The sequence below is a fragment of the Mercurialis annua genome, linkage group LG2, assembly GCF_937616625.2.
Source record: "Mercurialis annua linkage group LG2, ddMerAnnu1.2, whole genome shotgun sequence".
In the NCBI taxonomy this organism is placed as follows: Eukaryota; Viridiplantae; Streptophyta; class Magnoliopsida; order Malpighiales; family Euphorbiaceae; genus Mercurialis; species Mercurialis annua.
The window spans coordinates 30,981,217-30,995,543 of record NC_065571.1 but is presented as its reverse complement, the minus strand read 5'-3'; the positions used below and the strand labels follow the sequence as shown (position 1 = coordinate 30,995,543).

General features: G+C 33.6%; 1 protein-coding gene across 1 annotated transcript; it reads left to right on the top strand.

Moving 5' to 3' along the window:
• Positions 1-711: 711 nt before the first annotated feature.
• Positions 712-1,943, top strand: LOC126668414 (uncharacterized). The gene is made up of 3 exons (XM_050361619.1): positions 712-1,040; positions 1,136-1,736; positions 1,818-1,943. The coding sequence occupies exons 1-3, from the start codon at positions 712-714 to the stop codon at positions 1,941-1,943; spliced, it is 1,056 nt and encodes a 351-aa protein (XP_050217576.1).
• Positions 1,944-14,327: the final 12,384 nt, after the last annotated feature.

Here is a 14,327-nt window from a genome sequence, read left to right as displayed (position 1 = left end):
TGAGGCATGAGATTTAGTGGTGAGGACATATGTGAATCAACATAGATGCTACATCACCAATGAGAATCCATTGGCAACCAGCAAGTTCTTAGCAAATCATCTTCGCCAGAAACTTATATCTCAACCATTTATCAAATTAAGAGAACTGAGGGACCTTTGCAGAACTGAATTGAAGCTTAAGGTTAGCATGACTGTGTGTAATAACCTGAAGAAGCTATTGTACGATGACATTGTGACGATGACAAGAGAGCAGTACAAGAGATTGTTCGACTACTCTGAGGAGTTGATGGATACTAACCCTGGGACAACCTGTTTTGTGAATGGAATAAAGGATGATGCTACTGACCTCCTTCACTTTAACAGGTTTTACTTATGCTTTTCGGCTTGCAAAGAAGGGTGGTTTGCTGGGTGTAGAAAAATTCTGGGAATGGACGGATGTTTTTTGAAGGGTTTATGTAAAAGGCAACTGCTATGCGCCATTGGTCGTGATGGGAACAATCAAATGTTCCTGGTGGCATGGGCAGTTGTCCAAATCGAGAACAAAGACAACTGAATCTGGTTCATTAGTTGTGTGCAATATGATCTGAAATTAGGAAATGGAGATGGCTTTGTCATTATAAGTGACATGCAAAAGGTACGTATTACACTACTTTAATTTAAGTTTTAAATAAGTTTATTTTTATTGTTTCAATGTTTGACTGTTTGACTTGAATGACTGTAGGGTTTGGAATTTCAATCAGAGAGAATTTGCCAGAAGTGGAGCACAGGCGACGTGCAAGGCACGTGTATGCTGCTATAGCCAAAAGCTGGAAAGGGGAGGATAGAAAGCTTGGCTTTTGGACTGCTGCAAAATCCACTTTTGTGCAACAGTTAAGGGAAAATCTCAAGAAGTTGGAGTTGATGGGCCCAAGCATGGTACAAGATGTGTTGGTGTATGATGTGGAAACTTTTTGCAAAGCTTACTTCAAGACAACTGTCAAGTGTGATGTTATCGATAACAATCTTGCTGAGACTTTCAATGGGTGGATCCTAGATGCACGGTTAATTGTTTTTGCTTCATTACTTATTCTTTGTTTATGCTAGGTTCATTAGCTCTTGGTTTGTTGGTGTATAAGTGTGCTTATTTTTTCTGCAGGTGCTTGCCAATAATCAGCATGTTAGAAGCAATTAGGGTGCAAGTTATGACCAGATTGCATGTAAAAAGAAGACTGTGCCAGGGTTGGATTAATGATATTGCTCCTAGAGCAATGAAGAAGCTAGAAAGGAATAAGGAGTTGTCCTATTTGTGGCAAATTTTGTGGAATGGTGATGACGGGTATGAAGTAACTAGCATTTATGATGCAAATGTGAAGCACACAGTCAACACTACCATTAGAGCTTGCACCTGTCGCGAGTGGAATCTCACAGGCATTCCATGTCAGCATGCCATTTCTGCAATTTTCAGTGCTAAGGAAAAGCCTGAAGACTATGTCCATGACTGGTACAAAGAGGAGAAGTACAAAGCTGCTTACAGCTTTATGATGCAACCTGTAAAAGGGCAGAACATGTGGCCAAAAACTGGATTTGACCCCATCGAACCACCAGCTATTAGAAAGATGCCTGGACGTCCTAAAAAAGCTAGAAAAAGGGACTGTCATGAAATAAAGAAAATAGGAAGGCTATCAAGGCATGGAAGACAGATGAGATGCAAACACTGTCATGAAGTAGGGCATAGTATCAGAGGGTGCCCAACAAGGGTAAGAAACAATTTCATATGCTCACATATTGCTAATAGTGATTTGTAAATGCTCTAATTTAGCAACTTCTGTTTTTATCAGGACCACACTATTCCACTGCCAACACCAAAGAAAAGAACTACTGAAGCATCAACAAGTCAAGTGGTGAAACCTTCTGCTGAACTAGTAGAGGAATTTACTAAAACAACAAAAAAAGGAAAAGAATAAGGGGCACTTGCAGTAGGAAAGGAAATGAAATGAACACTAAAGCTTATGATCAAGAGAGCATCAAGTTTACACAACCAGATGACATGGACAATACACAACTGAGTCCAAGGCACATGGCTAACTTCAGGGAAGCTGTCACTCAACTTAATGATTTCAGTGAAGCTATGAGAGCTGGTCAATTTAATGGCATAGTGTTAAAGGAACCTGCCCATGTGGCAGTTCAATCCATAGCCAAAGACAATGAAGTAGTTCAAGGAAAAGGGAAGCAGAAGGTTCATACAAAAGAGAGAGAGTCAGTTCAGACAAGAGGAAAGGGGACACTTCAAGCCAAAGGCAAACAACCAGTTCATGCAAAAGAGAAGAAGTCAGTTCATACCAAAGAGAGGGAGCCAATTCAGACAAGAGGAAAGGGGACACTTCAGGCCAAAGGGAAAGAGCCAGTTCAAGTCAAAGCCAAAGGCAAGCAGCCACTTCAGACCAAAGGTAAAGAGCCAGTTCATGTCAAAGCCAAAGGCAAGCAGCCACTTCAGACCAAAGGCAAGCAACCATGGAAACCAGTTATTGGAGCAGGCACCTTTATTAGTGAATATACAAGGAAAGGAACACTAAATGTGAGTATTTATGTGATTAATATTGATGCTTAAATTTGTTTGGAGTGCTTTTAATTAGAGGTTTATGTTAACTGCAGCCTGGATCAAAGACTGCTGCACCATTGTTTGGAAGATATGGTACGACATCAACAAATAGGAGCTCTGCAAAAAAGCCTACAGTTTTAAAGTTGCAAGGACAGAAAGCAGTTAGCATCACCCAGTTGCAGCAACAATTGAAAGCTCCTAAGAAGCCTGGTTGCAGCACATGCCCTCCCAAAGAACAGAACTGAACATTGATTCAGTTATTTTGATATTTGAGAAAACAGACTCTCAATACTATGGTTATATTTTGTTATTTTGATGCCCCTAGTTTGGTGTATTTGCAATGTGTATTGGCACAGGGGTTTACTGCTCGTAGGTTTTGGTATTTTGAAGCCCCAGATTTGGTGTATGTATTAGCACAGGGGTTTAGTACACGTAGGTTTTGGTATTTGAAGCCACAAATTTGGTGTATGTATTAGCACAGGGGTTTAGTACACGTAGGTTTTGGTATTTTGAAGCCCCTGATATGGTGTATGTATTAGCACAGGGGTTTACACTTAATTACTTTTGTTTGGTGCACTACTTGCTTCTGTTTGGTCTGGACTGAAGTGTAGTGCTTAGATGCATATTTTGGTGACTATGAAGTGTAATGTTTACTTGTTATGAATGAATTGTTATCAGGCTCGTTTATTATATAAATGCAGTGTATGCTTATTTAGTGCTTAGTAGGTAAAGATTATTTAGTGCTTAGTAGGTAAAGCTTATTTGGTGCTTTCTTGCATATCAGCCTTAAATTGGTAAAAGCTTATTCATAATGAATGCAGTGTCCTATAAATTGGTAATGCCGTGTCCTATAAATTGGTAATGCCTGCCCTATAATGAACTATAAGGAAGTGTATACACCCAAATCAAAGAGATCTACTGAGTTAAACAACAAATTACTAATAATAGGCCAAACATTCCATATTAAGGTACTTAATACATAACAAACCTCCAAAAGCCAGTTTAAATCCTACAACTTAATACATCAAACGCTAGTACTTAATACATCAAAATAGACTTGCACTAAATCATTGCAAGTCTCCAAAATACCTAGTTCAACATACTTAAAAGTGCATGAAAACAACCATGCTAATCAACACAGCAACAACAGCAATGGTAACTTAATTGAAGATCTCTTTCTGCCTTTTCAGTGAGCTAATCTGGTTCACATAATCCTTCATCTCCAGTGCATTCTTTTTCAGCTCCGTCTTCATCTCAGTCCTAACCTCACTAAGCTCGCTCTCCAATTTCATTTTCTCCATCTTAATTTCTTTAAGCTGCTTCTCCAACTGAACAGAATTGAGGGTGCTTGCGTGCTCCATCAGATATTGCAAGCGAAATATTTCCATCCTTAAGCATTCACCCTCCTTATTCCGTGCAGTTTCTACACGTTTGAGATTGTTGAGCATCGTTTTAATATGTTGAGAACACTCATTATCATACCACTTGAAATAGGAACATTGGTTGCCCTACAATCAAATATAACCAGCAATTAGTACCCCAAATAAACCATTCAAGTAACAAAAATAAAAACTTATAAACAACAATTAACCAACTTCACAAACTGTAAAGTCAATTTCAATTGAAACCCTAACACACTGAGGAAACCCTAATAGAGTACGAAAACCCTAAAAAACTTATAATTTTCAGACAATTAACCAACAAACAACAGAAGCACCAAACATATATACCAAAAACCCTAACATCTTTCGAAACCCTAACATCGTTCGAAACCCTAACATCATTCAAAACCGTCCCAGGTAAAAACAAACCCTTCGTCACGAGAAACCCTAAAATTTAAATAAGAAAGACAACTAACCTGACAGCGAAAAAATCTTCGTCCTGGGTTCTTCTGTGACCAGGAGAGTAACACCCTCGCCTTCTTGCCGCACTTACAGTTGAGAATTTCTCAAGCAGGAATGACGCCATTGTAGTCGGATTCATCTTCCATTATTGGGACAAAGAAAATTCAGAACGAAGGTGGCTGTTTGAGAAGAAGAGTAAGAGTAAAAGAAGGTAACAAATGAAATTGGAGATAAGTTTGCTTTTTAACCTTTGATTTCTAACCCTAATTCCACGTCACACCATCCTCTTTATTCCATGTCAGCTGGTTATAACAGCGTGGAATTTGTTGTTCCGTTTTTTTATTACGTGTAAAAGCATCTCCATCAGTTAACAGCGTTTGAGTCGCACGCGCGGGCTTCCGTCCAGCTAGGGGTACAATAACAACGAAATAGAAGTTCCGAGGACCTGTAAACGTCAAATTAAAGTTGAGGGACCCAATGAAAAAAAAGTGAAGAGTAGAGGGACTTGAGGATGGGTTTGGCCATTAAAATATTACATAATAATTATTATGTTTATTGCGACCAGATTTATAGTCACAATAACTAGAAATTTAAATATTAAAAATATTTTTTGTGACCGTATTCCGGTAACAAATAGAGTAATATACTATTGCAATTAATTTGAATAAGATATTATTTTTGAACATAGAGACAGGATTTTGGTCACTAATACTAAAACAAAACGGTAGCTATTAGAAAAAGTTACCGTTATATATAAATAATAATGAAGGGAAGTCGATCACAAATATAAATAGTTTTTGTCGCAAAAAAGTTTATTAACACCGGAAAAGTTCCAGTCCCTAAAATGTTTTTGCGACCAACACCAATTTCGGTCCCTAATTACTATTAAGGTCGGGGCTTATAGCGTCTGTTGGCGACCGAAATATTTCAGTCGCTAAAAATTAATAGAGATCGAATTGTTGTTTCTAAGGACCGGTTCTCCGGTCGCTATTGAGCTGTTTTCTTGTAGTGAAAATCAATCCATATAATTTATGCGATGCATTTAATAATACTAATATATAATATATATAAAATAGTTTTTAATACGATAATAAGAGTAAGTAAAATATACTTACTATTTGCTATCCAAAACCTCGATAATAGCCAGGTGATGTCGCGTTCTATACGTTCCGAGTTCTGTTGGTAGTCGCCTCGTCGATTCTATGCAAAGTCGATTATAGCTCGAATCAATAAAAATCTAACTATAATTAATTAATCCAAAACTAGGTTTCTAGCCAACTTCGGCTACCGAAACCGTTTACTTAAAATAGTCCGACCCCTAAAAAAATTAACATTCATAAATTTCCTAATATTGCCTACAACTTTTGTTTATGTCTCGGACTGAGATTAGTACCCAAAGGTGTCAGAATTCAACTCAGAAGTTAATAATATGGGGCTGTCCTAAATTCATAGCTGTTATGCGCGACATAATGTTATGATTTATTTGAGCCACTTAGAGGCCTAACTAGCAGAAACTTATACTTAGACATTTATAGACAACATTCTTAAGTTTCCGGACCAACAAACAAAACTTAATTTTGAGATATATAGCTCGAGATATTACCCTTGAAATATGGCTGTTCTGCAGCTCATATTCTGCAATATCGTCAAATTATCTCGCGCATACTTTACTCGTAACTTATGGCTCGTTGAGATTTGAAACCTATTGCTAGCATACCTTAATACCACCCCTCATATCTCACCACAAACACATTCATTTCATGTTTAAACACCATTCAAAATGCTTAGGCATTAACTACACATTTTGGCCGAATCATGTATCAACATTTCATCCAAGGTTTATCAATCAATCACAACCTATTTTCAGGTCTAACTATTCAATTCAATGCTCATATTCATCATTTGAATCTCACACTACCATTTTAGCTCCATGGCCGAACCTTAGTCAATATTTTCAATCAAAATTTCATTCATTATTCAAGCAACAATCAACACAATTCTATAAGGCAAATTTATCAATTATCAAACACCCTAATCCTTATGAAATTGCCGAATTCAATCAAGCAATTCCTCATCCAAATTCATTATCTTAACTTAGTAAATCTCATAAATCCATCTTACCCTGTTTGATGACTTTACGGAAGGTTTAAGCATCCAAAATCACCATCAAAGTGTTCCAGATAAGCACACCATCACCTTTGAACATTAAAACCATCAAAATCCTAAATTAATCACCAAAACTGAATTTTCAGATCTGATACCCTAACAAGAAACATTCAAACTCAAATTGAATCCATAATCTAGTGAAGGATCCTTTCCTCGTTTCGTGGCTGCGAGAATCGCTCAATTCCGTTGAGAATTGAAGAAGTTATGATGAATCAAAGATTTTGCATGAAAAACCCAAAGGTTAAATATGATGGAGTTCTTAAGGGCTGAGAGCATTTGGTAATCTGAGTTTACACTCAATTCATAACTTTTATAATTATTGAGAATATCTCTCTTTGCTACTTGGGGTTGCCACCTCCATACCTTTCAATTTCTAACTTTTATTTTGTCCAATTTAGTCCGTAAATCGCTTAAACATTCCAACTCGATAAACTTTGTATTATTTATTTCCAAATAAATAATATCACCTTAATACCATATAATTCCATATCCAATAATTTGTTTTAGCAATTTTTCGGCTAAAAACGCTTAAATTCCATTTTGAGCTAAAATACACTTTTTTCCAAACGTTTCACATTTTTAGCGATTTAAGCCAAACGTTAACAAATATTTAAAATGTTATGAAACCAATCCAAACGTTTAAAACGTTACGAAACAAATCCAAACGTTTCAATTTTTTAGCGATTTAAGCCAAACGTTTAAAAACGTTACGAAACAAATCCAAATGTTTTACCTTTTTAGCGATAAGCTAAACGTTCAAAACGTTACGAAACCAATCCAAACGTTTAAAAAGTGACGAAACAAATCCAAACGTTTCACCTTTTTAGCGATTTAAGCCAAACGTTTACAAACGTTACGAAACAAATCCAAATGTTTCACCTTTTTAACAATTTAAGCCAAATATTTAAAACGTTACGAAACCAATCCAAACGTTTAAAACGTTACGAAGCAAATCCAAACATTTAACCTTCTTAGCGATTTAAACCAAACGTTACGAAACAAATCCCAACGTTTCACCTTTTTAGCGATTTAAGCCAAACATTTAAAACTTTACGAAACCAATCCAAAAGTTTAAAACGTTATGAAACAAATCCAAATGTTTCACCTTTTTAGCGATTTAAACCAAACATTTACAAACGTTACAAAACGAATCCAAATGTTTCACCTTTTTATCAATTTTAACCAAATACATAAAACGTTATGAAACCAATCCAAACGTTTACAACGTTACGAATCAAATCCAAACGTTTCATTTTTTAGCGATTTAAGCCAAGCGTTTACTAACGTTAGCAAACAAATCCAAACGTTTAACCTTTTTAATGATTTAAGCCAAACGTTTAAAACGTTTTGAAACAAATTCAAACGTTTCACCTTTTTAGCGATTTACGCCACACGTTTAAAACGTTAAGAAACCAATCCAAACGTTTAAAACGTTACGAAAGAAATCCAAACATTTCACCATTTTAGCAATTTAAGCCTAACGTTTAAAACATTACAAACAAATCCAAAGGTTTCACCCTTTTACCAATTTAAGCCAAACGTTTAAAACGTTACGAAACAAAACCAAATGCTTAAAACGATACAAAAGAAATCCAAACGTTTCACCTTTTTAGCGATTTAAGCCAAACATTTACAAATATGACGAAACAAATCCAAATGTTTCCCGTTTTCAGCGAATCAAGTCAAACGTTTACAAACGTTACAAAACAAATCCAAATGTTTAAAACGTTACGAAATAAATCCAAACGTTTAAAATATTACGAAATAAATCTACACGTCTCACCTTTTTAGCGATTTTAGGAAAACGTTTACAAACGTTACGGAACAAATCCAAACGTTTCACTTTTTTAGCGATTTAAGCCAAACGTTTACAAATATTACGAAACAAATCCAAATGTTTGCCCTTTTTAGCGAGTCAATTCAAACATTTACAAATGTTACAAAATAAATCCAAATGTTTTAAACGTTACAAAATAAATCCAAACGTTCAAAACGTTACGAATGAAATCTAAACGTTTCACCTTTTTAGCGATTTTAGGCATACGTTTACAAACGTTACGAAACAAATCCAAATGTTCCACCTTTTTAGCAATTTAAGCCAAACGTTTACGAATATTACGAAACAAAATCCAAACGTTTCACCTTTTTAGCGATTTTAAGCCAAACGTTTACAAACATTACGAAACAAATCCAAACATTTAAAACGTTACGAAAACAATCTAAACGTTTCACCATTTTATTGATTTAAGCCAAAAATTTAAAAACGTTACGAAACCAATGCGAACGTATAAAACGTTACAAAATAAATCCAAATATTTCTCCTTTTTAGCGATTGAAGCCAAACATTTACAAATATTTCGAAACAAATCCAAACGTTTCACCTTTTTAGCGATTTAAGCCAAACGTTTAAAACGTTACGAAACCAATCCAAATGTTTAAAATGTTACAAAATAAATCCAAACTTTTCATCTTTTTAGCGATTTAAACAGAAAGTTTACAAATATTATAAAACATATCCAAACGTTTCACCTTTTTAGTGATTTAAGCCAAACGTTTACAAACGTTATGATACAAATCCAAACGTTTAAAACTTTACGAAATAAATCCAAACATTTCACCTATTTAGCGATTTAAGCCAAACGTTCAAAACATTACGAAACCAATTCAAACGTTTAAAATTTTACAAAACAAATCCAAACGTTTCACCTTTTTAGCGATTTAAGCAAAACGTTTACAAACGTTAAATAATAAATCCAAACGTTTCACCTTTTTAGCGATTTAAGCCAAACATTTCAAACGCTACGAAACTAATCCAAGCGTCTAAAACGTTACGAAATAAATCCAAACGTTTCACCTTTTAAGCGATTGAAGCCAAACGTTTACAAAAGTTACGAAACAAATCCAAACGTTTCACCTTTTTATCATTTTAAGCCAAATATTTAAAACCTTATGAAACCAATTCAAACGTTTAAAACGTTACGAAACAAATTCAAACGTTTCACCTTTTTAGCGATTTAAGCCAAACGTTTACAAACGTAACGAAACAAATCCAAACGCTTCACCTTTTTAGTGATTTAAGCCAAACGTTTAAAACGTTACGAAACCAATCCAAAAGTTTAAAACGTTACGAAACAAATCCAAACTTTTCATCTTTTTAGCGATTTAAATCAAAAGTTTACAAATAATACAAAATATATCCAAACGTTTCACCTTTTTAGCGATTTAAGCCAAACGTTTACAAACGTTATGAAAGAAATCCAAACGTTTAAAACATTACGAAATAAATCCAAACGTTTCACATATTTAGCGATTTAAGCCAAACGTATGAAACATTACGAAACCAATCCAAACGTTTAAAATGTTACAAAACAAATCCAAATGTTTAACGTTTTAGTGATTTAAGCCAAACATTTAAAACGTTACGAAACCAATCCAAACGTTACGAATTAAATCCAAACGTTTCACCCTTTTAGCGATTGAAGCCAAACAATTACAAAAGTTACGAAACAAATCCAAACGTTTCACCTTTTTATCAATTTAAGCTAAATATTTAAAACCTTATGAAACAAATTCAAACGTTTAAAATGTTACGAAACAAGTCCAAACGTTTCACCGTTTTAGCGATTTATGCCAAACGTTTACAAACGTTACGAAACAAATCCAAACGTTTCACCTTTTTAGTGATTTAAGCAAAACGTTTAAAACATTTCACCTTTTAAGCTATTTAAGCCACACGTTTAAAACATTACGAAACAAATCCAAACGTTTAAAACATTACAAAAGAAATCCAAACGTTTCACCTTTTTAGCAATTAAAGCCAAACGTTTAAAACATTACAAAACAAATCCAAACGTTTCCCCTTTTTACCGATTTAAGCTAAACGTTTAAAGCGTTACGAAACCAATCCAAAAGTTTAAAACGTTACGAAACAAATCCAAACTTTTCATCTTTTTAGCGATTTAAACCAAAAGTTTACAAATAATACAAAATATATCCAAACGTATTACCTTTTTAGCGATTTAAGCCAAACGTTTACAAACGTTATGAAAGAAATCCAAACGTTTAAAAAATTACGAAATAAATCCAAATGTTTCACATATTTAGCGATTTAAGCCAAACGTATAAAACATTACGAAACCAATCCAAACATTTAAAATGTTACAAAACAAATCCAATCGTTTCACGTTTTAGCGATTTAAGCCAAACATTTAAAACGTTACGAAACCAATCCAAACCTTACGAATTAAATCCAAACGTTTCACCTTTTTAGCGATTGAAGCCAAACATTTACAAAAGTTACGAAACAAATCCAAACGTTTCACCTTTTTATCAATTTAAGCTAAATATTTAAAACCTTATGAAACAAATCCAAACGTTTAAAACGTTACGAAACAAGTCCAAACGTTTCACCGTTTTAGCGATTTATGCCAAACGTTTACAAACGTTACGAAACAAATCCAAACGTTTCACCTTTTTAGTGATTTAAGCAAAACGTTTAAAACGTTTCACCTTTTAAGCGGTTTAAGCCACACGTTTAAAACATTACGAAACCAATCCAAACGTTTAAAACATTACAAAAGAAATCCAAACGTTTCACCTTTTTAGCAATTAAAGCCAAACGTTTAAAACATTACAAAACAAATCCAAACGTTTCCCCTTTTTACCGATTTAAGCTAAACGTTTAAAACGTTATGAAACAAATCAAAACGTTTCACCTTTTTAGCGATTAAAGTCAAATGTTTAAAACGTTACGAAACCAAACAAAATTTTTAAATTGTTACGAAATAAATCCAAACTTTTCACCTTTTTAGCAATTTAAGCCAAACGTTTAAAAATATTATGAAACCAATTCAAACGTTTAAAATGTTTCAAACGAAATCCAAACGTTTCACCTTTTTAGCAACTTAAGCGAAATGTTTACAAATGTTACGAAACAAATCCAAACATTTTACCTTTTGAGCGATTTAAGCCAAACGTTTAAAACGTTACGAAACCAATCTAAATGTTTAAAACGTTACGAAACATTTCCAAACGTTTCATCTTTTTAGCGATTTAAGTCAAACATTTACGAATATTACGAAACAAATCCAAAGGTTTTCCCTTTTTTGCGATTTAAGTCAAGCGTTTACAAATGTTACAATACAAATCCAAACGTTTAAAACGTTACTAAATAAATCAAAACCTTTTAAATGTTAAGAAACAAATCCAAACGTTTCACCTTTTTGGCGATTTAAGCCAAACGTTTTCAAACGTTACGAAACAAATTCACACGTTTCACCTTTTTAGCTATTTAAGCCACACATTTAAAACGTTATGAAACCAATCCAAACGTTTAAAACGTAACGAAACAAATCCAAATGTTTCACTTTTTTAGCAATTAAAGCCAAATGTTAACAAATGTTATGAAACACAATCAAAGGTTTCTCCTTTTTATCAATGTAAGCCAAATAATTAAAACGTCATGAAACCAATCCAAACGTTTAAAACGTTACGAAACAAATCCAAACGTTTCACTTTTTAAGCGATTTAAGCCAAACATGTACAAACGTTACGAAACAAATCAAAACGTCTCACCTTTTTAGTGATTTTAGCCAAACGTTTAAAACCTTTCGAAACAAATCCAAACGTTTCACCTTTTTAGTTACTTAAGCCAAACGTTTAAAACGTTACGAAACCAATCTAAACGTTTAAAACATTACGAAAGAAATCCAAATGTTTCACCTTTTTAGCGATTTAAGCCAAACATTTACAAACGTTACGAAACAAATCCAAACATTTTACCCTTTTAGAGATTTAAGCCAAACGTTTAAAACGCTACGAAACCAATCCAAACGTTTAAAACGTTACTAAATAAATCCAAACGTTTCACCTTTTGGGCGATTTAAGCCAAACGCGTTCGAATATTACGAAACAAAACCAAACGTTTCACCTTTTTAGAAATTTAAGCCAAACAGTTACAAATGTTACGAAAAGAATCCAAACGTTTAAAACGTTACGAAATAAATCCAAACATTTTAAAATTTACGAAAAAAAACCAAATGTTTCACCATTTTAGCGATTTAAGCCAAACGTTTACAAACGTTAGGAAACAAATCCAAACGTTTCCCCTTTATTAGCGATCTAAGCCGAACATTAAAAACGTTGCGAAACCAATCCAAACGTTTAAAACATTACGAAACAAATCCAAATGTTTCACCTTTTTAGAGATTAAAACCAAACGTTTACAAACGTTAGGAAAAAAATCCAAAATTTTCACCTTTTTATCAATTTAAGTCGAATATTTAAGACTTTATGAAACTAATCCGAACGTTTAAAATGTTACGAAACAAATCCAAATGTTTCCCCTTTTTCGCGATTTAAGCCAAACATTTACAAACGTTACGAAACAAATCCAAACGTTTCACCATTATAGTGATTCAAGCCAAACGTTTAAAACGTTTCGAAAAAAATCCAAACGTTTTACCTTGTTAGTGATTTAAGTCAAACGTTTAATACGTTACAAAACCAATCCAAGCGTTTAAAGCGTTAGGAAAAAAATCCAAACGTTTCGCCTTTTCAGCTATTTAAGCCACACGTTTACAAATGTTACGAAACAAATCCAAACGTTTTACCTTTTTAGCGATTTAAGCCAAACGTTTAACACGTTACGAAAAAAATCCAAGCGTTTAAAACGTTACGAAATAAATCCAAACGTTTCATCTTTTTAGAGATTTAAGCCAAACGTTTACAAATGTTACAAAACCAATCCAAACATTTAAATCGTTACGAAATAAATCCAAACGTTTCACCTTTTTAGCGATTTAAGCCAAACGTTTACAAACGTTACAAAACAAATCCAAATATTTCAATTTTTTAGAGATTTAAGCCATTTTTTTTAAAATGTTACGAAACCAATCAAAAAGTTTATAAAGTTACGGAACAATTCCAAACGTTTCACCTTTTTAGCGATTAAAACCAAACGTTTACAAACGTAATGAACAAAATCCAAACGTTTCATATTTTTATTAATTTAAGCCAGATATTTAAAACGTTATGAAACTAATCCAAACGTTATGAAACCAATCCAAACGTTTTTCCCTTTTTAGCGATTTTAGCCCAATTTTTAAAATGTTACGAATCCAATCCAAACGTTTATAACGTTATGAAACTAATCCAAACGTTTCCCCTTTTTAGCGATTCAAGACAAACGTTTACAAACGTTAAGAAACAAATCCAAATGTTTCACCTTTTTATCAATTTAAGAAAATATTTGAAACATTATGAAACCAATCCAAACGTTTAAAACTTTACGAAACAAATCCAAACGTTTCACCTTTTTAGCGATTTAAGCCAAACATTTACAAACGTTATGAAACAAATCCAAACATTTCGCCTTTTTTGTGATTTAAGCCAAACGGTTAAAACATTTTGAAACAAATCCAAACGTTTCACCTTTTTAGTGATTTAAGCTAAACGTTTAAAATGTTACGAAACAAATCCAAACGTTTAAAACGTTAGGAAAGAAATCCAAACCTTTCACTTTTTTAGCGATTTAAGCCAAACATTTACAAACGTTACGAAAAAAATCATAACGTTTTACCTTTTTAGGGATATAAGGACGTTTAAAACATTACAAAACAAATCCATATGTTTAAAACATTATGAAACAAATCCAAACCTTTCATCTTTTTAGCGATATAAGCCAAACGTTTACAAATATTTCGAAACAAATCCAAACGTTTCACCTTTATAGCGATTTA